This window comes from Hakea prostrata, chromosome 10 (genome assembly GCF_041222555.1).
Source record: "Hakea prostrata isolate BN-2017 chromosome 10, UWA_Hpros_2, whole genome shotgun sequence".
Classification (NCBI taxonomy): Eukaryota; Viridiplantae; Streptophyta; class Magnoliopsida; order Proteales; family Proteaceae; genus Hakea; species Hakea prostrata.
Window position 1 is genome coordinate 42913328 of NC_142609.1, and position 24511 is coordinate 42937838.

At 36.8% G+C, this 24511-nt stretch overlaps 2 protein-coding genes across 3 annotated transcripts; one reads left to right on the plus strand and one right to left on the minus strand.

Annotated features, from left to right (window-relative positions):
- The first annotated feature begins 5476 nt into the window (after window positions 1-5476).
- LOC149003174 (vacuolar protein sorting-associated protein 2 homolog 3-like) lies at window positions 5477-10002 on the plus strand. Its single transcript, XM_089137190.1, has 12 exons — window positions 5477-5656; window positions 5914-5958; window positions 6849-6883; window positions 6958-7008; window positions 7159-7263; window positions 7363-7434; window positions 7590-7661; window positions 7764-7844; window positions 8373-8408; window positions 8527-8582; window positions 9338-9401; window positions 9489-10002. The coding sequence occupies exons 1-11, from the start codon at window positions 5623-5625 to the stop codon at window positions 9387-9389; spliced, it is 639 nt and encodes a 212-aa protein (XP_088993316.1). The 5' UTR covers window positions 5477-5622; the 3' UTR covers window positions 9390-9401; window positions 9489-10002.
- A 3527-nt stretch (window positions 10003-13529) lies between these two features.
- LOC149003175 (casein kinase 1-like protein 10) lies at window positions 13530-24205 on the minus strand. 2 transcript variants are annotated; one of them, XM_089136449.1, is made up of 14 exons: window positions 23371-24205; window positions 23212-23252; window positions 22226-22295; window positions 21896-22044; window positions 21657-21752; window positions 21186-21256; window positions 19955-20016; window positions 19516-19579; window positions 19316-19400; window positions 19033-19159; window positions 18790-18863; window positions 18633-18693; window positions 14950-15083; window positions 13530-14238 (listed from the first exon to the last, which is right to left on the minus strand). In XM_089136449.1, exons 1-14 carry the CDS (start codon window positions 23444-23446, stop codon window positions 13954-13956), a joined length of 1395 nt encoding a protein of 464 aa, XP_088992575.1. In that variant the 5' UTR covers window positions 23447-24205; the 3' UTR covers window positions 13530-13953. The 2 variants fall into 2 exon arrangements, with proteins under 2 accessions (XP_088992575.1, XP_088992574.1); XM_089136448.1 differs by having other exon boundaries at window positions 18633-18696.
- Between the last annotated feature and the right edge of the window lie 306 nt (window positions 24206-24511).

The following is a 24511-nucleotide window of genomic DNA, read 5'->3' on the forward strand; positions in this document are numbered from 1 at the left end:
GTAGATTGTTTGATTGCTTGGGGTGGGAATGTGAGAGACAAGTTTCCTTGAATCAAGAAACTGTCTGCTGATGTGGCAACCCAATTTTCCCATTCCAAGCCATTTTAAAACCCCACATATTTGGTGAGACTTTGTGGGAAAGTTAGGAAAAGTAAAAAGTTGGGATCCACCACTTTCACTTTTCCACAAAATCTTTTCCTTTCTTTTTCTTCATCCCACTATACATGGGGCCCACATGTTTTTTTTTTTCGACCTCCTTTTTCCCACCCCACCTTTGCAAACAAACGCACCTTAGAGTTCTCCGATTCTTTTTTTTCCGCACATGCATACGAAATTTATTATTTCTTTTTGCCTTTTTTTTTTTTTGGGTCGAAAATGCAACTTTATTATAAAGGAACATGAAGGAAAGGAATTTGCTTCAATCCTATGCATTAAATGCGCATGACCGTCAAGCGAGTCACCCAAAGTTAATAAATTAGCCGGGTCAGAACAGAGATTTCAACCGGATCAAATCGAAATTACTGGGAATCTGAAATCTAGGTAAAAAGTGCAGATTTAATCCAAGATTTCAAAAGCCATGACATCCAAAATCAGCGATCAAATAAATTTTTAGGATGAATTCATGATTCATTCCACAACCAAACACTTAATTTTATAAATTATAACTCCATAGATTTGAAGTCTATAGATTTGAAATCTCTAGATATTTGAAATCTCCAGAAGTTAAGAAATCAGCCCTAAGGGCATATTTGGTTACATGAGTTTGGTTAATATCTATAAATTTCAAATGTATGGAGTCATAATTCATAAAATTAATTGTTTAGTTAACCTTAATCTGGTATCATCCTAAAAAAAATTTGGTCGACGTGATTTTTGTGAATAAGCAAATGTTTATGGGTGACATTACCCATAAATCTACAAATTCACATTTTTAGTGTAAAAATATGAATCTAGTGATTTTCACAAACAACTGAGTATAAATTTTGCATTCATTAACCTGTAACCTAACAAGCCCTAACACGTTCTCCGAATCCGAACTTCTCATATGCTTAACTAAAGTGAACTAAGATAAACCCATCAATGAAATCACGAACATTATAAGTAATATATCGTGAGAACCAATCAATTGCGAACGAGCTCCCATAAAGCCATGCCATTAAGGATAAGCAATTTGACATCACAACCAACTTATAAGTTTGCCAATGATGGGTTAGTAAAGCGGTTAAAGGCTCTACCTCTCACGGGGAGGTCTTGAGTTCGCACCCATTCGGTGGCATTAATTTGATGATGTAATCATGGTGCGAGCTGGTGATAAACCTCATTAAAAAAAAAAAAAAAAGAGTTAAATTTGGCAAAAAAAAACTTAATTATTAAAAAAAAAAAAATAAAAAACACATTAAATGGTGAAAAACATTTTTTACTTTATAGAACAATTAGAATTTCGTTTGAGATATAATTATTTCATACTCAAATTCATGAGTGGGAAATGAATATTAATATTATTTGAATTTGAATTATAACTTGTTGCCACGTTAATAAAACTCAAACTCTTATGATCAGTTGGAGATAAGTTCAAGTTAATTAAGATGGATTCGAATTTGAATTTGAATTCTGAAACTTATCCTTTACATTAACTTTTTTCCTTTTTCTTTGTTGCCAATCTAATTTATCTTTTTCTTCTACCAAAAAAAAATGATGATTGAAATTTAATGATAAAAATATTTATTGTATTATTTTAATTTCTTTTGGGTTAACCTCATTGTATTATACTATTAGCCGAATGTTATCAATTTATTAGTTTCCAAGGGCTTATATTATATATTGTTTTTATTTAAATTTCATTTATTAATAGTAGTTCCATTTACTGCTAAATGGTTTTGTTTCGTTTTTTTTAAATGCACTTGTTACCATTTTGTGTTGTGTTATGTTGTGTCACGTAATCTTGAAATTGTGCCATGCATGTTGCTCATAAGTGAATCCCAATGCAAGAGATTTTCCTATAAATTTGTGATAGCAACGACTTTACTTTACTTGGAAAAAAAAATAATTGAATTAATTGGTGATCTTTCCTTGTTTGAGGTTATTGTTATGAACAAAGCTATGAACCACATTCAATGCATGTGAAAAGGTCTCATGTGTGTCTTTTCCCTTTATAGCACATATTTGTATGTCAATGTCTTTTCATATTAAACAATTTAATCATATGACCATACTTTAGTTTATAACTATTTAGAATAATATCACATGAACCCAAAATATACAACCCCCAAGAAAGAAAAAAAAACCAACAGCAATATCAAATGAAAGAAAAGGTGTTACCTGTAAATAACTCACAATATAAGTGTTACTACCATTTGATCAGATTTTCTATATTTAGTATTGTGTATTATTTTGGGAGTACTCTTGAATATTTAACATTGATAGAAAAAATTCGCATAAAATATTGATGATATGGAGTTTGGGATCAAGGTTAAAAATATCGTTGAATTCCAGGGTTTTGTTGGTTGGCAAAACCAACAAAACTCTTGCCAACCAGAAGACCCAAAATGTGAGCGATATTTTGCCGACATTTTAGGGGTTTGTCAGTCATAGCAAATTGGGGTTTAAGCCTTGAGGAACAAAATCATCTTCCATCTCTTAAGAAATAATCCAACTTCTCTGTCTCTGAAAATCATCTTCCCTCTTTGAAAGAACAATCCAAGCATAGAGTCTGAACTCATCATATTTCCCTCTCACTTTCCCACATTCTTGTTGTTTCTTTCGTCCGATGGTTCCACTTCCAGCTCCTTGAGAATCCAGCTTGTGACATTCATCATCATCGTAGATGGGAAAGTAAATGCGTTGGAAGCCTGGAGTTCAACGTTAGACTTAGGAATCAGGAAATGAAACAATTGAACTGGATCAGGATTCAGGAATTAAGAAATAAATTGATACACAGTTTAAGTAGTCCGAATTGACTCATGAATGAAACCATCGAACTTGATCAACTTCAAAGATGGGGAAGTTATTTGGTTTTGTAAGAAGGTAGGAAGTCAAAAATTTAGGTTTACGGATTATTGACGATATTGTGCAAAAATTGTTTCTTAGGGGCGTTTCGTTTTGCCAACTTGCAGCAAAATATCGCAAAGTTTCGATGATATTAAATTAACAGTAACCAACCGACCGGGTTGAACATAGATCGTTAGACCATTCAAGCCGGTTTGGTGGTGAATGGTTCGTATCAAATGGAACCAAAACAAAAGGATTTGTCCAAAGGTTACTTGGGAGAGAAGAAACTTAACCGTTGTGGAAAGAAACGTGATCCCACCAAGTTCGGGATATGAAATCGTGCATAAAAATGAATCAACAAATTATTTGGATTAGGGAAATTAAACCCTACAATCGTACAATTACGGATGAGATTCGTAAAATCAATCCAACTGTCAGGAATGTAAGGTAAAATCAATATAAACTAAAGACCAAGCTAGAGGAATGTAACTAAATTGTTTCCCTCCGTTTTACCTTTCAATTAAGCTTTGCAATTATCAAGAGCTCTACGAAGGTGCTCTTATTGACTTAACCATCTGAGGCACAACTACTCGACCAACGAGTTTGCTCACATATAACCCTTGTTTTGCAGGCCTCCAACGGTTGAGCAATTTCCAAACCCATCAATAGAGGACCTTACTTCTTTCATATTCTTTCACCACATATTTAGGAAAGGGTTAAGCATTAGTCCACCTTATCAGTGTTCAGATGTGGGTCCCTAATATAGAATTGGTTTTGTGTCGATCCACTCACATTCAACAACCAAATCAAACAAATTAGAAATTGTGTTTTATTGTCTTGCAATGTACACAAAGCCTAGATTTTTACCCCCCCCCCCCCCCAAAATTTTTTTTTTAATAAAATAAAATACACAACATATAAGAGTACTACCCTTGCAGGTCTAGATGAACTGACACTGCAACAACTTGGAAGAATTGTTGCAAGCGACCTTGAAGAGTAGTCCCCCTCATATGTGTGTGGTGAAGGATTTGAGGGGGAATCCACTATCCTACGGATGATTAGTTTGGATATGAGCATGCTTCTTTGCATTAATTAGTCCCCCTTATAAATGTGTTGTGAATGGATGTGAGAATACCATAATTCTATATCCCGCAAGTAGATGATCCAAAATTGCATACAAGCCATTGCCATTAATATTTACTCAAGCACTATGTTATTTCATAACTATTCAAGTGTTAAATTGAAATACAAAATGGAAATCCGGCCAATCCATGCCGCAATGCTTGGATTTCTAAACTTTACAGCAAATGTGACAATAAATGTTTTGTGAATGGGCCAACTTATGTGAACCTCGACTATATCCCATAATTCTATATTTAATTAGATTTGCCATTAGGGAGTGTCCAGTCTATGACCCATTTACTTGGAGATGTTGATTATTGCTAACTAAGCAACCTCTGATTGGGAATATAGTAATATAACTCATATGTGAACAATGTGCAACAATACAAATAAAGGTAAGTATTTCGAATAATGCTAGTTATATACATAGAATTTTGACTTTGACTATTTTTTACTGGAATATTTGGACAAGTTGGGATTGCAAGTGTTATTTCATAACTATTCAAGTGTTAAATTGAAATAAAAGCCCTCCTAAATATACGGTAGAGCTATAAGTGCAAGAGGAGCACAATCTTTTGTATCGAGACAATATGTACCTAGTATACGCTGGGCTTGAAGAGGATTTATTCAAAAATGATTTTGTTCTCTGCAAGGTAGAAGAAGACCTCCACCCAAACTCTAAAAGGCAACCTCAAAGGTCTTATGGATCCAACCAAGAAGGGCTCTAAATGTCATTTAGCCAACTAAGAAGGGTGGTAAATATCCTTTATCCCTTATATTACATAATAAATGATCTAAAGTATAATTATAGATATCTCTTTGAACAATGTGTTATCTTCTTTTCTTCACGTTAGTTTCGATGATGTGGCATCTCATATTAAAAACCCAAAACCCTACTACTACTACCCTTGTCAAGTGGTAATACCCTTAATTAATTGTAGAGAAAAAAATAATCACTTGTATATATTTAAATAATAAGAAAATAATCGAAGGGGGCCCTTTGCCGCGATGTGTTTCGCAATGGTGGGTTAGTAAAGCCGTTAAAAGTCTACCCATGGGGAGGTGTTACATTGGCAAACCAAAAAATAAAATTAAAACGGGGGGATCGCTTTTAATTTCTATTTTAATGAAGGAAAAAAAAAAATCTCAGTAAACTCTATGTGAATCGCACTTCTATTATGTGATTTAAAAGCGTAATAGAACACATTGTTTTTCATCACGAAAAGCTTTGCTAGGCGATGCCAAAAATTATTTATTTATTATTTATTATTTTCAATGGTTGGGAATCTTTTTTGATTGAAACAGTCCGAAAGGTATAAATATGAACAAAGCCGCGTTTCCCTGACGGGCCAGGCGGGTAGTGGCTTCCTCGTACTTGCAAGCCAGAGTACCTTATAAAATGATTACTGCCACTGAAATTTGCCCTAATTAGATTCTGCAAAATCCGATCTTCCACTCCAGTTTGGATTTTATTGTAAGCTCTGCTTATCGCAGGGAATCGTCTAATCAGGAATGAACATATTCACTAAGAAACCTACAGCCAAAGGTTTGTGCCCTAGTTTTTTTAGGGGATTTCTGGTCCATCAGCTGGAAAAATTAATTTCAATTACAAGTTTTTTTCCATTTTTTCTGGCACTCGACTTCATTAAGTTTCTTCTGGTATTATTGTTATTTGATTAAGTGCTCTGATTTGGTTTCTACTTCCCGGTGGTCTATCTGACCATGGATTTTTCTTTATGAATTTGCATTAACTTATGCCCTTCTCTCCTTCTTCTACTTCATTGTTTGGTTCTCTGATTGCAGATGCGATTCGTGAGGGTAAGAAAGAAATGGCTCATGCTACAAGAGGTAAAATTTTCCTTTTTGAGTTACTGTTGCTTGGATCAGATATAATGGAAGACTGAAGCTGTGTTAGACTTTGTGATATGTCTGTAGTCGTTGCTAGACATTTTAGTAACAGGGTTTGGGTTATTATGGCTTTCTGTCAGTGGGTTATGATTGGTCTTGGTTCTCTAAGAAATATGCATGTCCAGCACATATAGTGAGACGTCTCCAAGCAGTGCGGTAACCATGATAAGAAAAATCTAATCTAACTTAGGATATTGGTATTTAAGTTTTTTTTGCACTAGGTTGATTTTCTTCCCTTTCCAATTTTTGTTTCCCTTTGGATAAACCTCAGCAGTTATTTTCTTACCCAGTGATAAGAACCTGCGAATTGAATATGAAAACTAATATAAAAACAAGTAAAATAACAAGGATAATCTGGTTTTGATGGTGCCAGTCACCTCCCACCCAACAACATACAATGCTGCCCCTCAGCCAAAGGCTGCCCAAAGCTACTCGCATAAACAATCCATAACCTTTCCTCGCACCTTCCCTCTACTTATGACCCACCAACTACAGTAACCCTCCCTCCTTCCTCCATGTGGCATGATCCCAGGGCCTTAACAATATGACTTTCACAATATTTTTCATTTTAAGGAAAAAGTCAAATCTATTGGTGAACAACACAGTGCTCTTCTACCCCCTCACTGACATTTGATGTTCTTAATGTCTGAACATGTTACGTATTGTTGATACCTTCCATCTACATGACATATCTTTGGAAGAAATGAAGTAACTGAATCTTCCTCTGTGATTGAGTTAGCTCCTAGTATCATGCCTTTGTTATTTGAGTTGGTGATTGAGGCTAATTTAACGTTTATGTCCATTTTCTCTGTGGTTTTTTCTTGTGTCAGGTATTGAGAGGGAGATTGGCACATTGCAATTGGAAGTATGTAAAGAACTTTTAAATAATGATTTCATTTTCAAATTGGTTAGGTTTAACTTGGATCACTATTGTGACAGGAAAAGAAACTTCTTGCTGAGATAAAGAAGACTGCTAAAACAGGAAATGAGGTAGCTCCTCAATGTAAATTCCCTGAAGTGTTTTCAAACTGAAGGAGACTTCATATGCCTCAGTTATTGTTGGCAGTGCTAAGGGGATGCAAAATTAGTTTTTCAAATGTGTTTTGTTGTCTATTTAATTTCATTTCTGGTATTTTGCAGGCAGCAACTAAAATTCTTGCCCGGCAGCTTGTCAGGCTTAGGCAGCAAATTGCCAAGTTACAAAGTAGTCGAGCTCAAATGCGTGGTATAGCAATTCATTCACAGGTGCCACTACAGAGTCAATCTTAAGGATTCATGCTACTGGGTACTCCATTCTTTCAGGGGTCATGCTTTCGTATCTAAACAGTTTTCTCCCATTTGCAGGCAATGTATGCCAACACTTCAGTTGCCACTGGGATAAAGGGTGCAAGTAAGGCAATGGCAGCCATGAATAAGGTCTGATAATAATTATGCTTCTTGGCTGTCCTTACTTGATTTCTTTGAGTTTATCTTAAATTATCATGTTCAAACACGGTTCGTTGAATTCTGATTTGCTTTTGCTTCCTTTATTTGTCTGGTTGGTCTGCTTACTGTACTGTTTCCACTTGCAGCAACTCGCACCTGCAAAGCAGATGAAGGTCATACAAGAATTCCAGCGGCAATCTGCACAAATGGACATGACGGTAAAATTATTTTTGGTACCTTATATTTAGATTGTAGAGAAGTATGTCTTTGTGCTTGACTTGCAAACTTGTGATTACCACTCTAGTACCTCCTGTGTGCAGACTGAGATGATATCAGATACCATTGATGATTCCTTGGATGCTGATGAGGCTGAAGATGAATCTGAGGAGCTCACAAATCAGGTAGGGCCTGGAATTCCCTTAGTTTGGTCTCACCATGGGAAAATGAAACTTAGATATGTTAGTCTACTTTGATTTAGACATGCTTCATAATTCTTGACAAGCATCACCCAAGGCTTCCAAATCAGGAGATAATCTCTTGAGTGTGGGGCATGGGTTAAAACTTGGCCAAATGGAGCATCTTTCCAGCTTAGAGCTGCTAAGAGATTGATGGAAAGAAAAACAGAAGGATAATTTAGAAGAATGGACAAAGAAGGAAAGTCAAAGTTGCTACTTGAATCAGGCATGTCTTAACTGTTTGGTTTAGATCACTAGCAACTTAGATATGACGGATATGGTTTCAGGAGTTCACCAATTAGTAAGTCCACGCATGAGCATATAAATGGTGCAGTATGCTAGTTTAGGAAAGATTTGTGTCTAAATAGAAGTTTCTCTAAGCATCTTTTTCTGTCTGTGTATGTGTGCCTTTGTTCTTGGCTTAGACTCTTTTTTGCATTATTTCTCTACATTCATTTCCTTTTCCCCTCACAGGTGCTAGATGAAATTGGTGTCGATGTTGCATCACAGGTTAGTAATACTAAATATAGTGTCCTGCCATCTGCACTGTTCTCTTGTCTTTTTCTGTCGGTGCATTTTATTCTTTAACTGTTAAGCTTATTATGCTTGTCCTGGACCTTGTCAACAGTTGTCAGCAGCTCCCAAAGGGAGAGTTGCAGGAAAGAAGGCTGAGGATGTTGGGAGGTATGCTTACTTTATACAGTTTCTTTGCTCCGTGTTAAATGGTGTATTATGTACAGTAAGTGAATAATGACTTCATCGCCATGTTCAGACGATCTTAGAATTCTTGACTGTTAAATATAAAAAAGGGAATGCAAATCAATGTTTTTTTTTTGGGAGGGGGGGGGGAAATGGTGGGGAGGGTGGATGTTTACGCTAAAATTTGAGATGATACACATTAATATGAATAATGATTGGTAACAACTAACACCAACTAGTTTGGTGGGAAGTTGAAGATCTACTCAGCATATGATCTCTTTGAGTGGCTAAGCTTGGATTTATCATGTGACCTCATTGTTTTTTCTTTTCTTGGTAAAGGTCACCTCATAGTTACGATGCAATTAATTAGATAATTGGTCCATATGGCTTCTATGTTGCATAAATACGAGTTACAAGAGTGTATTTTGTTGTGATCCTGCTGTCTGCTGTCTAATCCTCAATGATGATGCATCTAGTTACTTCATGACTCTTAATACTATGACCATATTTGCCTTACTGGGTTATAGCCTGGTACCGGGTGTAGGGGTTAAGTGCTTTTGTTTGCATTTTCTTGTAGTTCTTTTCATCCTATTATGTCTTTACCACTGTTTACTTGTGTCCTGCTAAGAGAATTCTTGTATCAATCATTCTTATAAACTTCGCTGACTAGTCTATGGTACACATTTCTTTCATTTAAAATATTTTACTTAGTTTTCTTTGATGTGCTTCTTGTCGTGCAGTGCGGATGCGGATGAGCTAGAGAAGAGGTTGGCAGCCCTTAGAGATATATAAGCCACAAATTCAGTATACATTTAACTTCTCCCTGTGATTTGATAAATTCCCGCAGCCAATATATTCTTGTTTTGGCAATAACTTATACCATATATGTAGGTCTCATCTCAAATTGTCGATAAGAAGTTGACAAATTGCTTTGTTGGTGTTTCGAATCCTCGGACAACATTATACACTTGCCTGCACCAACAACAGCAGTTTTGTGCCTGAATGGTTTCCTAATGACTGTTTGGGTTGGATTAATCAGACACGACCCATTTCTACAACGCTCGTGAACATGAAACCCAACTCCGGTAAATAGTACATATCAATGCTTCTTGCAAGCTACCATTGGTCATATCTTTTGGATTGTACAGAAAATTATTAGTTCCAATTTTCTTTGGCTGCATTTTGTGATTTAAGAAATTGTTTGGCTTCTTGTATGATAAAAATGACACTCCAGAAAACATGTAAAGGTAGTCATTGCTTGAGCTTAATGGCATGAAATGGTTCGGTGTATTCAAGTATCCAATGTTCATTGACTACTATTGTTCCTATGACAAGTTTCAGAAAATTTCTATACCTACCAATTTGATGTAGGCATGTAGCTAAATTTTCTGTCATGTGATAGAGAATTTTTATCCACACTATTCAAGAATGGAATTTTACCAATGTTTCACATATTTATTTATTGTGTACACAAGCAGCTTCATGTTTGAGAGGATATCTGATAGACACAGGCACTAGTGTCTCCTATTCTGTCAAACAACAATGTGAAAATGAAATCGTATTCCAAAAGATTACTTGTGGAAATGGTACCTTGCCTTAATTCAAGAGGCTTGGGTTCTATCTCATCTGAATCAAATCTCAACTCTTCAGAAGCATTTTGATTTTACGAGTCCAGCATTATTGAATATATTTAGTTTCTTTATAAGATTCTAGCTAAATTTGATATCTCAAAAACAGGACTGTTCATATATCAGCCTTTCCCCTTGATTTTTCAACAGTTTAAATTTTCATATTTCAGAAAGCCTCACAAGTGAATTTCAGGTTAGTTTGAAATTACCATGGATGATGAATGTAAAATATAAGTCCACCACATCAGTCATAGACTTATTTCTGATTCGATTTCCATTTTGGTATAAATGATCGTAGGGGTGTCAATTTATTGCCCGAACCGTTAAAAGGAACCGCACCAGCCTATTACAGCCCGAACTGGTCCAAACCGAACCTTAATGGGCTATAATTGGACTGAAGGTTGTGGAGCCCGCACCAACCCGAAACCGAACCGCAACACGTATTGTAATTTTACATTAAATAGTATTTGAATCATTATATTACCATTAGATAGTTGGTATAAACAATTAAAAAAATTAAGCATGACTTCAAAGATCAAATAGTCATTTTACTACTTAATATCTAGGTTCTTGATTTCTATAGAATGGATGGGTTTTTTTTAATGGAAATTGACCAATAACAACTTTGTTTTCCATATAATTTTTACTTTTGTTGTAGGATGCTCAATTGTTTCTTCTTGTTCTTTTTCTTATACACCATAAACCATTAGTCAACCCGAATCTAAACTGTTAGCCCAAACCGTTAGTTAGTCCGAATCCAAACTGCACCAAACCGAAACCGGCCCGAAACCATTATTTTGCTAATGGGCTGTGTTTGGGCTAGGTGTTTTTTAGCCCGAAACCGCACCGTTGACACTCTTACATGATTGATTTGAGAATGATAAAAACGTACACAGCCTGAAGTAACTAGACGAGAGGAAGTAGCACCTTATCCTGATCCTCTAGTTCAAAGCCTTTAGTTTGAAACGACCATTTGGTTTGTGATTAAGTTTTCATTGAAGTAACAGAACCTCTGCATTGTTTCTTGCCGGTCCCAAGCTCAACTAAGGGAGAGTCGAAGCGTCAAGCCAGCTTGTAGCATCAAGAGAAAACCCAATCAAATTTTTTTTACATGGATTCTATAACCTTTACATGATAACACTATTGCTAAGACATTCCCCGACATGATAAGTGAAAGGATTAGTTAGGGTGTCCCCCTAAGCAATGCTCCACATCAATGCTCTAATATGATCATAGGTAGGTAAGCTCCAACACCATGGATGAACGTGAGTAAACAAGCTAGCCCGTAAATATAAGATCACTTGGCATCTTGAAACATAGGATCTTAACAGGTGAGAGGCTGGAATTGATAGATGTTATGAAAAAAACGATGATTTATATTAGCTTATATTCAAGAGATTGAATGAAGGGTTAAAAAACAAGGAGTTGGATGATTTTCAATATGTACACTAAGGATAAAAATAATAAAAATTGACTTAATCATAATATTCAATAAAGATTTAAAGAAGGGAGGGAGAAGGTGGGGCAATGGTGGGTGATTTCCAGCAAGGTGAAAGGGAGAATTTCCTTCACCTAACTACATGGTTTTTGAGAATAGAGTATAGTGGGGTATATTACTTTTCTTTTAATGTAAGACAAGGGTATTATGGTCATTTTATGTCTGACGTGAACATCATGTGTTAGTGTTAGGTCTAGATGAACGTAGACGTAATTTTAGCAACTAAAGGGACTCAACTCGATTTTAGGCCCTACTAAAGGGACGCACCCGATTTTAGGCCCTACTAGGACCCTAAAATAAAATTTTCTTTATATAATAAGCTAAGCACACAGAAAACGAAAAAAAATTATTATTAGATTATTAAAAGTGAATATAGTAAAGTACCAACACGTGAAGAAGATGGCAAGAAGATACCAGAAACATGTTTCAAGTATTAGTTCCACAATATTCCTCATGACACCAACTTTTCTACATATATATTGAGAATTATGATTTATGAATCAAAAGAAGCTCCACAAAGATGAAAGTAGTCCAGACATTAAGGTGTAAATAAAATACTCAATAGTAGTATAGAGGAAGAGGAGCTTAGGAACCAATGGGTTAGCTGAGCTTACTAAGTTGTCAATAAGATTATGAGCGCAACAAAAATATCATATGAATGGAGGAGCTCATGAGAGAATCGAGAGGGTCCGCAGGCTTAGGATGCGGAGGGAAGAGAGAGGCGTTAGGGAGAGAGAACTGGGGGAATGGGGCCCGAGGAGAATTGGAGGAAGCAGGCATGAGAGGGTGAGAGGGAAGATTGGGATAGGGAAGTGGGGCTCAAAAGGGATGAGAAAGAGTCTGGATAGTAGAGTGCTCCCCCGACGGCTTTCAACCACAAGCTACAAAAAGACCACAAAATACTGATGATGGATCCCACTTTTCAATTTATTATTATTATTATTTGTTACTTGTGAATCCCACGTATTTGTCGTTGTCGTTATAAAGTTGTCGGAGGAGCACAAGGATGATCCATACTCAATGAGAGAGACGTTAGGGAGAGAAAAGAAAGGGAGTGTGAACAGAGAAAGGAAGAGAGAAGAGGGGCAGGGCCCACTAGCAGAAGAGAAGTGGCAAGCAGGAAAACATCTAAATGGAAAGTTGGAGAACGAAAACAGAGGGGCTGAAAAGAACAGATCACAAGAACAGCCGGGGGAAATCACAGCGACTGAAGGTGCAAATGTACTGAGGCATCCAAATCGATGATAGGCAAGGGAGCGAAACGGTAAAAGATAATATCAATTTTTATTGATGATATCGTTTTAACACCATAGACCAGTAGAGGATTATATCTAGTTAGAACCACAGAGATCAACTTTGGAATAAAAAAGTTTCAAATCAAGTAGAACAAATCAGATTATTATAAATAATGAAGATGGTGATGCTTGATGAGAGCATTCCATAGAGCAATTATTTTTGGATTTGGTACCTTAGTTCAATCATAAACAAAGAAAATCAAATAGAGATGATGTAGATGAAATGGAGAGACCTACCATTTTGTGTAATCTAACATATCCCTTATAACTCAAAAGAAACATTTTAAAAGACACGACCAACTATGATACAAGGTGCAGTATTGAACCATTAAGATGCATAAATAAAATTCAATAAAAAATAAAAAAATGACAATATTGAGATTAAACAAAAAATGATAATACTAGAGTTGATTTTGGATTAACTCAGGTAAATGCAAATTAGAACTAAAAGAGCTAGGGCATATTTAAAGTAATCTCAGGGGAAGAAAGGAAAAATACTAACACTCAAGCCTTGGCAAAGGTTCTTCTTGTTAACATACCAAATCAAGTTACATCAGAAACATGTTAAAATTTTTACTAACCTGTGTGCTTGGGTAATCAACCATGGGTGCAATCCAGAATGTAAATTGGTAAACATAATCTAAGCATGAATTGGAACTGTATTTATTACAACTACTCAAATCTTGGCAATTCCCTAAGGTGGAAATTTTCTCTTTCTTGGATGATGAGTCTAAAACAATACAATGACGTGAGCCTCTGACAAGAGGTAACTGAAAATGTTTTAAAAGAGAGACTAATCGAGCTTCAGCTGTGAAGAAAACCCAAGCACCCATATTTGCATTTACAGAGGAAAGATAATTCTCAGAACTCAAGAGACAAGGTAAGGGGATTTCCCCTTGACAGTCGATATCCTTTCTTACCATATGGGTCTCCTTTTACTTCCTTTTATCCGTTCCGATCGAGAGGAGCTCAAAGCTCCGCAAAGCATCATCACGGGCACCTCTTGCAGCAGTACGTGAATGGGAGGTTGACGACTTAGACTCATACCCAAGTTGCATCCTTTGGGTGGTGGACAGGCGTCCACTGCCTGTGCCCATCCGGCCTGATCGATTCTCGCTGGGTTCACCAGAGGAGCTCGGTCGGCTAGTTGAGATAACAGCCCTCTTTGAAGTGCTACCGTTTCGAGAGGAAGAAGTGCGGCCTCTTTCAGAATCATGCTGCTGACAAAATCAACCCAAATAATATCAACACACTTTAGTCTAAACAAAACACAAGCACTGATCCTTCTTAGGTATTGGTGTCCAGATACAAGCGTTAAACAATGGATGCGGAAACATTACAAAAGTGATACTAATTTATGTCAAAATTTTCAGAGTTCAACTTTCATAAATAAAGTGAGCTGCATAGATAAAAGCCACACACACACACAATATGATATGCTTAAACTCATTGTTATCATTCAAAATTGATGGCCCAAACACCTTACATATGGAAGATTAATGGGTGCTAAAATGCATACACTCGAATATCTGGAAAATTCCGCCTAAAGACAATTCTCATGTGAGAATTTTGGCCTATGAAAAAACTTAACTTTGGTTCAACCATTCAAAAGTACAAGGGTAAGAGCTCAATATGTATTCGATTTTACAGTTAGATAGGAACCTGAACTACACATGGCTAATCCATGTGCATCGCAAACCATCCAATAATTGATTTGCCAAGAAGAACCGTCTGGGTAAAAGGAAAGCAACTTGAGGTCATGAGATGACAAAGGCAGAACATAAATGTCATTTTATGTTGGCGAAGAATTTTGAATTCGTGTTTTAGGGACCAAAGGCAGTCTGAACAAAATTTAAGGAAGGCTAGATGCAAGACTGAAGTATTTTCACATTATAAATTGATAAATAATGAGTTCATATGAGACTCCTTACAACATCCTTGGAGGAAGGTACGTCCTCAGAATGCTTGTGCTTGGAGTGATCACTGTATTGACCTGGACCTGGAGTGTTTCTTCTAGCAAATGCTTCAACTGCGCCTGAGAACCTATCGCGAATCTCTTGTCCCACTAAATGAAACAAATAAACAAACTACGTAAGTCATCAGAAAAGTCTAAGCAAATTCATGTATTTATAAAGAATATAAAAAATGCCATCACTTGAAAAGTAAGGCCAATAAAGACTTAAATATCTGGTGCCTCTCCTCTCCCCAAAGTAAGCATTATATGGGACAAAAACAACATGACAGTGCAGGAGTGCCCTCTACACATTGCAGTGAAGAGACACTACTTCCCAATGCCTTTCACATCCTCCACATGAAAGTTCAATTGGCATGAGGTGGACATATCATCCATGTAACCATCTATCTATCATGTAAGTTTCAGCCCAAGCCCATTCCAGGTGTGGCCATTAAACTTTGAGAAATGGTCGAAAACTCAGACAACACAAGAAGAATTCAAACGTGCAGTAAAGAGACTAACACATACATCAATACTAATAAATTTTTTAGTAAAATTTACAATATATCAGGAAAAGATGCTTGAGATGTCCCTAAAGGTTAAAGTGTAACTAAATAAAAATACATAACTATAGGCAAACAAGTATGGCATTTTTTTTGGGTAGAACAAATATGGCATTTCAGAGGTTTCCAAAAAAACAAAATTTTCACTTTGGATGATTAGGGGTGTCGGTGAAACCTGTCGCCCAAACCAGCCTGAGTTTTCAATCCAAAGGGCAGGTTTGGGTCACAAATTAACTAGCCCTGGCAGGGTTGCATAGGTTTGGGTTTAGCACATGGGGCCAACCTAGTCCACTGTACCCACCCCATGTGAATTTAATTAAATCAGACTTAGATATAATCATATAAATTGAATTTGAATAACTAAACAACCAAGTATCCACTAACCCTAATGACCTACATGTATTCCCATTTTAATAGCCGTATCAATCTCTTTGACTCCAAAGTTCCAAGACACTAACTGCCATTGAAGAGAATCCAAGTCTCTCCAACAAAGAATTGGGAGATCTTGGACATTCACTTTGTCAATCCACCATGCAAGATTGTAAAACTGTAATATAGTTCAAGTAAAGGAGATCTTAGCCAAGATTTCTTTTGACCCTGCAATAATTTCAAAAAAGGTCAGGAGATTTTAGAAAAGAATAGGATTGGAAGGTTAAACCTCCGAGTCAAACAATTCATTGGGTTGTGAAGATGGGGATTTTGAAAACTATTTTCAACAATGAACTCTCATTCTTCTCCAAGATTGATGTATAAGTAGTTAATTTTTTTGATAAAATTAGTTCAGGGCTAACCCAACCTTACCTGACCCTATTAGGGTAAATCAAGGGGGGTTGGGCTTAGAAGAATCGTATTAGGGTAGGATTTTGGTTGGGATACTTAAGCCTTGATAGGGTTGGGTAGCATTTGGGTTTAGGCTTAGGTCCCTAGGCTAGGGTTAGGCTTTAGGGTAGCCTGATCCAGCCTGGCCTATTGAAACCCATACTGATGGTAGGTCCCCAAGGAGAATTCAACTCAAGACATCTTCTTTGTGAGGTGCTGGTCTTTGCCAACTGAGCAACCCTTAGGATCAAGGTACAAACTCATGACATGAAGTCAATATAATAATAACAACAACAAACATTTTCCTAACTAAATGTGTTGGCTACATGGATCCTTACCTTCTAATCAGCTCTATTTGAAGCCGTATTAGATACAATAAGCTATGCATATTCTTTCCCACCACTTCTCCTAAGGTTATCTTAGGTCTGCCCATACCCGGCGAGCCCCCCGGGGCGGGGAAGGACTTCGGCAGCCTTACCCCGCTGCAGAGGCTGATTCAAACCCGCGACCTCCAGCGCACAATGGAGAGACTCCACCATTGCGCCAGGCCCGCCCTTCTTAGGTCTGCCCATAGTTCTTCTAATTTCTTCGATCTGGATTAAATCGCTTCTCCATACAAGGGCATTTAAAGACCTCCATAAACATGGACATGCCACCTCAATTGACTTTCTCGTAGCTTATTATTTTAAAGCTACTCCAAGACTAGCTTTAACATGATCATTTCCCACATTATCCTAACTAGTTTTGCCACTCATCCATCTTAGCATCTTCATTTTTGCTATACAGAGTTTATCTATATGATACTTCTTAATAGCCCAACAGTCTACACCATACATCATAGCTGATTGTATGATAGTCCTATAGAATTTACCCTTGAGCTTTAAAAGAATACATTTGATCACACAAGACCCCAGACGGACCTCTCCATTTCATCCACCCTATTTTAATTATTTGGGGAACATCATCCTCTATATCACCTTTTATATTTATGATTGAGTGAAGGTACCTAAAATAATCGCTCTATGGAATCTCTTTCCCGTCAAATCTCACCACCTCATTGTTCGTCTAGTTAAGACCAAAGTTACACACTAGGTATTTTGTTTTTGTTCTACTTAGTTTAAAGCATTTTGATTCCAAAGTTACTCTCTATGATTCTAACTTGATATCAATCCCTACTTGTGTCTCATCTACTAAAATATATTATCAGCAAAAAGCATACACTAAAGAACCTCATCTTGAATGTCTTTGGTTTAATCATCTATTATACATGCCAATGGTAAGTTATCGTTAAATGGTAAGAACTAACAACATTATATACTCGTTCACTTTTATCAATAAATGTTATAGGTTCCAAAGACAATAACTTGTAACCCTAACCTCAAGAGGGGAAAAAGATAACATATTGCAGCTCAAATGATGGATCTGCAAGCAATGGGCACTAAAGGTATGGATGAAGAAGATTTTAATTTGAAAGCCAGATATTGCATAACAATATTATTTTGACCTAATGGCCAAATCTGAATCTAGATCTAATGGTCAAGAATTAATGAGGAATTTTAAAATGTAAAATTCCAAATTTACTCCAAGAAATAACTAAACATAAAAGACAATAGAGAAGATTGGAGAGAGGTAATAACATGAGGAGATAATATCTCCCTAAAAACATAATTTGAAGCTAAACAAATCAAAAGCAGATAGTAAGAAATGAAAGGGGGGGGGGGGGGAATTCATAGGGTTGAGAAAGATATATGATGAAGGCAGAGATAAGAGAACAATGAAATCTTGGTTAGGGAGGGATAAGCCGGTTACCAAGTTAAGATTAAAAAAAAGAAAAGTAAAACCACAGGGAACCCCAATTTCAAAAACACATCCATTTAATTCAAGAAAAGAATGAAATCATGGCAGGGAGGAGGAAAAAAACTCTTACCAAGTTAAGACTTAAGATTAAAAAAGAGTAAGACCAGCTGAGCATTCAATTGCAAAAACATATGCAAAAAATTCCCACTCACAAGAGGAGGATGGTTACATATATTTATAAAAGCCCCAAAGAAGAAACAGATTCAACCAAAGACTATTAACTTCACTGATAATATTTCATGAATAAAGCAAGGTCTTCCTAAGCCCAATTGAAGAATCTTAGTTGTATCAAACCAAAAAGCCATAGAACCTATGTAGACGAATCTTAGTTGTATCAAACCAATAAGCCATAAACCTATATATGGGTTAAAATGAAGTCTCCCTAACCAAATTGAAGAATCTTAATTGTATCATAACATACCTGTGGTCCTCTCCGGTCTTTCCGCAGATGGTCCAGCACTTAGGCCTGTTTTCCCACTGGGCTGCTGAAAGCACACAGAAAAAAGTATTTAAAAACATCAATTATATGGGGAGAATAATGGGAAAATGACATACTAAAATATTCCAAAAACACCCACACGTAATCTAGGGTTGGCACCAATCTGAGGATACTTCAACTTAGTCCAGTCAAACACATAGTCAAACTGATAACCTGCACCAAGGAAACTGTTAAGACACAACCTAATATAATAGACAGAATTAAACTTAGAGATTATGACACCCCATGCCTTTCTTGTAGTGTAAACGATTTAACAATATAAGGCACTCTCTTAAAAGGGTTGCCAACCATTAATTTGCTTATGAAAACACTTCAGATCTACCTTCTCGGATGAACAGGTCACGGAAAAGTCTCTTCAGATATGAATAATCTGGCTTGTCTTCAAACCGCAGGGATCGACAATAGTGGAAGTATGATATAAACTCCGAAGGAAATGATTTACAAAGAACCTGCAGAACAATATAAGCATTTCAAGCAAATTCAGATAGTCTGCATATTTAATTTACAACGAGACATACTCATAATGCATGGATCAGCCAAACAGTCAGAGCACCTGCATTGTGGACTTTTACACAGGCCACTGACAGGTTCAACGGGGGGATTACCTCTACAGGTGTTAGCATTTTCTTTTCACTGATCTTATCGTACTTCTGCTTTTTAGTCCCCGCTTTCAACCCCTGCCAGGGAAGGCTGATGCACAACAATCACATAGACAGCATAAGAGTGACTGAAATGACAGTTTAAAGCCCTGAAAGAAATATAATAAGAAGAGCAGGAAAGGAATGGGTAAAGGACAGTTGGTAACCTCCCCCTTAGGAAATACATAAGCACATAACCGAGGGACTCCAGATCATCTCTCCTGCTTTGTTCTGCAAAGTAAAGTAGACATGTTATTCTCTGGACCAAATGTAAATTCCTTATCGTAACTGAAAGAGAGACACCATAAGCCCATCCATTGGGTGGAAAAGGATCTTAGGTTAAGTTTGCTCATGATGTATGCTAGGAACTCTTGATGGAAAGTCCATAGGCAAACTAATTCCAGGATAAATACACAAGAATGGGGTTCTCTTGACAAAATCAACTACTTGGTCAAGTTCGCATAGAGATCAACAACAGCTTCTTGGGAAAGTGTAATTAATGATTATAACACGGTTGCCACTTGTTAGATGGTGTTCAATTTCTCTTTATTGTACATCCTAATTGTACACAATTTTAAATAGAAAAAGACATTACACTTTACTCACCAACTCCAATATGAGTGTTGATACTTGCATAGCGAGCTGTTCCAGTAAGGTTCTTATTTTCCCTGTCAGGAAACTTGATGAGTCTCGGAGGGCCGGAGGCAATTAATATAAATGATGAAGCTGGTAACAGTAACTAATACCAAATTCACAAGAAATGCAACCAATGTAATCAACATCAATATGCCAGTGAACATATCCTCCCTAAATTTGATGAATTACGCTTGGTACGCCTAGGTAAGCTAAGCCACAGACTTCAGCAGAACGTGAACATTAAGATTTCCATATAACCAATTTAAGTCAAACATTATGTTGCCAGCTATGATGCATGGTGCAGAGTGTGGGGCTGTTAAAAAAATAATGAAAATAAACTCAGTGTAGCAAAAATGAGGATGCTAAGATGGATGTGTGGCAAAACAAAGAAGGATAAGATAATGAATGATCATATTAGAGTTGGTCTAGGAGTTGCTCCCATAAGTGAAAAGCTATGAGAAAATCGTTTGAGGTGGCACAACCACATTCAACGGAGGCCTTTAAATGCCCCTGTACAGAGAAGTGATATAATTCAAATTAAAGGAACTAGGAGAGCTAAGGGCAGACCTAAGATAATCTTAAGAGATTGGTGAGAAAAGATATGCATAGCTTAGGCCTTGTATCTAGAATGGCCTCAAACTAAACTAATTGGAGGGCAAAAATCCATGAAGCTGACCCCATTTAGTTGGGAAAAGACTTATTGTTGTTGTTGTATTATGTTGGAATGGCCATGCCATCAATCAACTGATGTTCATCCTCAATGAAGGATTTAATATTGTTTTCATCTTAAAACAAAAACCACCGTCTTGAATTTATGCACCTTCACAGTTTCCAAAGCAGCAGATGAAGGACGAAGGAGATTATGAAACCCTCACATGAAGATGGCAAACCATGGGTTTAAGAACACTAACACCCTCCCAAAAGCTTTAAGTTACCTAGATGCCTTGACAACTATACCAACACTTTCTTACATGAAGTCAAGATCATCTTGACACCCAAGAAGGCTAAAGACCGTTCAAGGGGCAAGCGTAAATTTTGTCCAATTTTCCAGCAAATTCTGTGGACCAACACTTTCAAAGGGTAAGGATGCAAAGCCCGACTACGGAAGATCATTCCAGATGTCAAAAACATCAAAAGAAAACACACACACACACTTGCATTGAAAAATAGGATGCAAAGCCGAATACAGCTAGACATGAACCTGTATGGTATGTGCTTGTGTGTTTGAAGATCCCTATACTTTTTGGAGAGACCATAATCGATAATATACACCTGCATAAAAAGCAAAACAATGATAGAGGTAGAAAAGCAAAATTAACAAAAATAAACCGTCCAGCATTACACATGAAGGGAGATGAACATATGTTTTGGAAAAAGCTAAAATATATAGGCACCAATTAGGTACTATAAAGGTCTATCAACAGTGAAGCCAAGAATCTATATCCACAAAGTTACCACACACATTCTTCTCTCTCACACACACACATAAGCACAAGCACAGAAACCCACAACGGTTGAACACTAGAAACTTATACCTCCTAATCAATCTGGAGGTTCTAAGTGCAATGATGGACAGATTATTTTATCAATATCTGATTCGCTATAGAAGAACCAGGTTTTGACCTCATTAACATTTGACTTCCTACAATCACATGGTTACTGTAAGCAATACCTGATTTGCTCTCCGCCCTAAACCCATTAAAAAATTGTCAGGCTTTATATCCCGGTGAAGGAAACCCTTCGAGTGCATATATTCAACTCTGTTAATCTGCATGAAGAAGCAGTGCCAGGAACATTACGAATGACAACTCCAATAGCTGAGAACGCGTTTAAATCAATGACCACAACATAATAACAAATTTTGTGCATATTAACTTGTTCCAAATTAAGGACCACATAAAAAAAACTTACTAACTGATCAGCAAGCATCAGCACTGTTTTCATTGTGAACTTCCGGGAACAATAGTTGAACAAGTCTTCTAGGCTTGGCCCAAGGAGGTCAATAACCATTACATTGTACTCACCCTCAACTCCAAACCATTTCAGGTGGGGAATTCCCGCTTCATTATAATTGAAAAAAAAATCAGATGAAAAAGCATGACTTGATGCATAAGATAGACTAATCATTCACTCTTGCATAGAAACAAACTGCTTACTTTACTAAGTAATAGATAAACTGGTCATTATTTTAGGAAAAGAGAAGAAAAGAACCAGAGTAGGGGGTCGGGGAAAGCAACTTACTGCCCCCTTGAAGAAGCATATACAATTTGGATTCATAATGAAGCTGGGGATGCTTGGTCTTCGCTGGCTCCTGAGAAATGCAATGGCAAGAAAAATATTTGGTGCATGATAACGAAACCAATTTCACATAAAAAACAAGCTAGCATAAGCATGTAAGGAAGGAAGGACAACGACAATATACCAGAGCAACCCCCCTGCGGGGGGGGGGGGGGGGGAACAGGTACTGTACCCATTACACAACCATTGCTTAAAAAGAAAAGTATCTCGTGAAGTTTTGGTTGACCTCATATGGAACTCGTGAAAACCATAAAGTGCAACCACTGTTATTCTTGTCCTCAAAATCATGTGATGGCAAATATAGAAATTGTGTACAGCAAAGCTTCCACTTCTTGATTTCACATTAGCATGCCTAAAGTGCTGGACAAGGGCACAGCTAAAACAAATATATGTCCATCGCAATAGAAGAGCCACAAACACTAACATGCAGAAAAGCAAAATCCATGCAAGATGAGAATTGGGTCCAACCAGCAACAAAGCAGACGAAGACCTATGTATAGTTCCAGGGGTGTCAAATTGCAAAAAAACCATATAAAAAGTGGGAGGAGGGGGGAAACAAAAAGAAACAAAGAAAAAGGCACCAATGATAAACAAACATGGAAATATTAGTACTTGACTTACTTAAGGTACTAGAACAAAGAAGAATTGGAAGCCAGAGTATACTACGTGAAGTAACTAGACTGTTTTACTGATTAGACCCTCAGGCTAGAGGAATGTATCAGTAGGCAATTTTCAAGTTCCCTTCAGTATTTGATTGCATTATTAATGACGCATGTCAGTATAACAACCATAAAGTAAGAAGTTCAATCCGTTTTAACAAAGAACAACAGTATCACACTACGAAACTTAATATCCAAATTGATCTGGTAGAGAACCACTGAACCCCAGAGAATAGGAAATTTCACCAGAAAAGACGAGTATTGACTAACCATCTTGATTGCCACTTCCTCTCCATTTTGTATGTTGACCCCTAAAGCAAATTAAACCATCGAAAAGAAAAATTAACACAAAGAAAGAATTAAAAAAATGAACAGTAGTAACTTCGCAAAACAGACAATGCAGAAAATAAAGCTAATGAAAGGCCATACCTAGGAAAAGCTCGCCAAAAGATCCACTCCCAATCTTCCTCCCAAGCTTAAACTTTCCACCAATGACATGATCCATGATAGAATTCAGCTCTACAGACCTCACTCCAAACTCAAGTAATGACAATAACTTAGCTTAGCCTCCACCTTCACCAAACCCAACAAATCCTCAGATCCCAATAGAATCACCCAGATTCATCAATATCAGCAAGCCATGAATCGGGTAAAAAAGAAGAGAAAAAATGCCCCCAAAATTGAACAACTTATTCAATCAACCAATACTCCCTGGATTAAAAACCTTCATCCACCACCGAAACATAACCCCAAAACCTCTTCTTGATCAAGCAAACCCTGATCTAAGTATCTAAATCCGATATATACATCCACCGGAGAAAAGAAGAAACCCTAAAATCTCCCACTTACCAGCCGCCGATCGGAACCCTAATTACCTTACCAGCAAACGACATTGGCACATAAATCAAAAGTGCAATACAAACCCCAACCCAAAAAGGGATTATCTTGTCCAAATTCTCCAAAAAAAAAAATGGTAAACAAAAGAAAAGGATTGAAAATTTTATGTCAGAAACGAATAAAAATGTCAAGAATTCCACAACCAAATTTAGCAGAAATCAGAAGCTTTTAAGGAGGGATCTGAAGAAGAAATTAAAAGAAGAAAAGTCGAAATTATTGAACAAGTTGATTCGAAGGTTAATAGGGAATAATGACAGTGGTATGATACGGACAGAAAGTTGACAGGAAGAAAAGGAAACGAGAAGAAGAAGAACAAAAGGAAAGCAAAGAAAGAACGATAGGGGGAAAAGCTGGAGGAAGTTTAGTTTTTTCTTTTTTTTTTCTTTTTTTTTTTCGTCTTTATCGTTTTTATTAAATTAATAATTATTATATTAAGAAATGAGGGGTGAAGCGATACCTTCTCTTCGCCGAATCCGTGTTTTTGGATTTGGTTTTGAAATTGTAGTTTCTTAGTTTGCTATAAACGTGCATGCACTCTCTCTGGATTAGGTTAATAATGAGGCTGGTCTCTTCTGCCTATGCATTTTTGTGAAACGGCAATATAAATTCAAAATTTTGTTTGTTGCCACGTGGATTTTTAAATTTTGCAGATCATGACCCGTGGTGTTTTAGA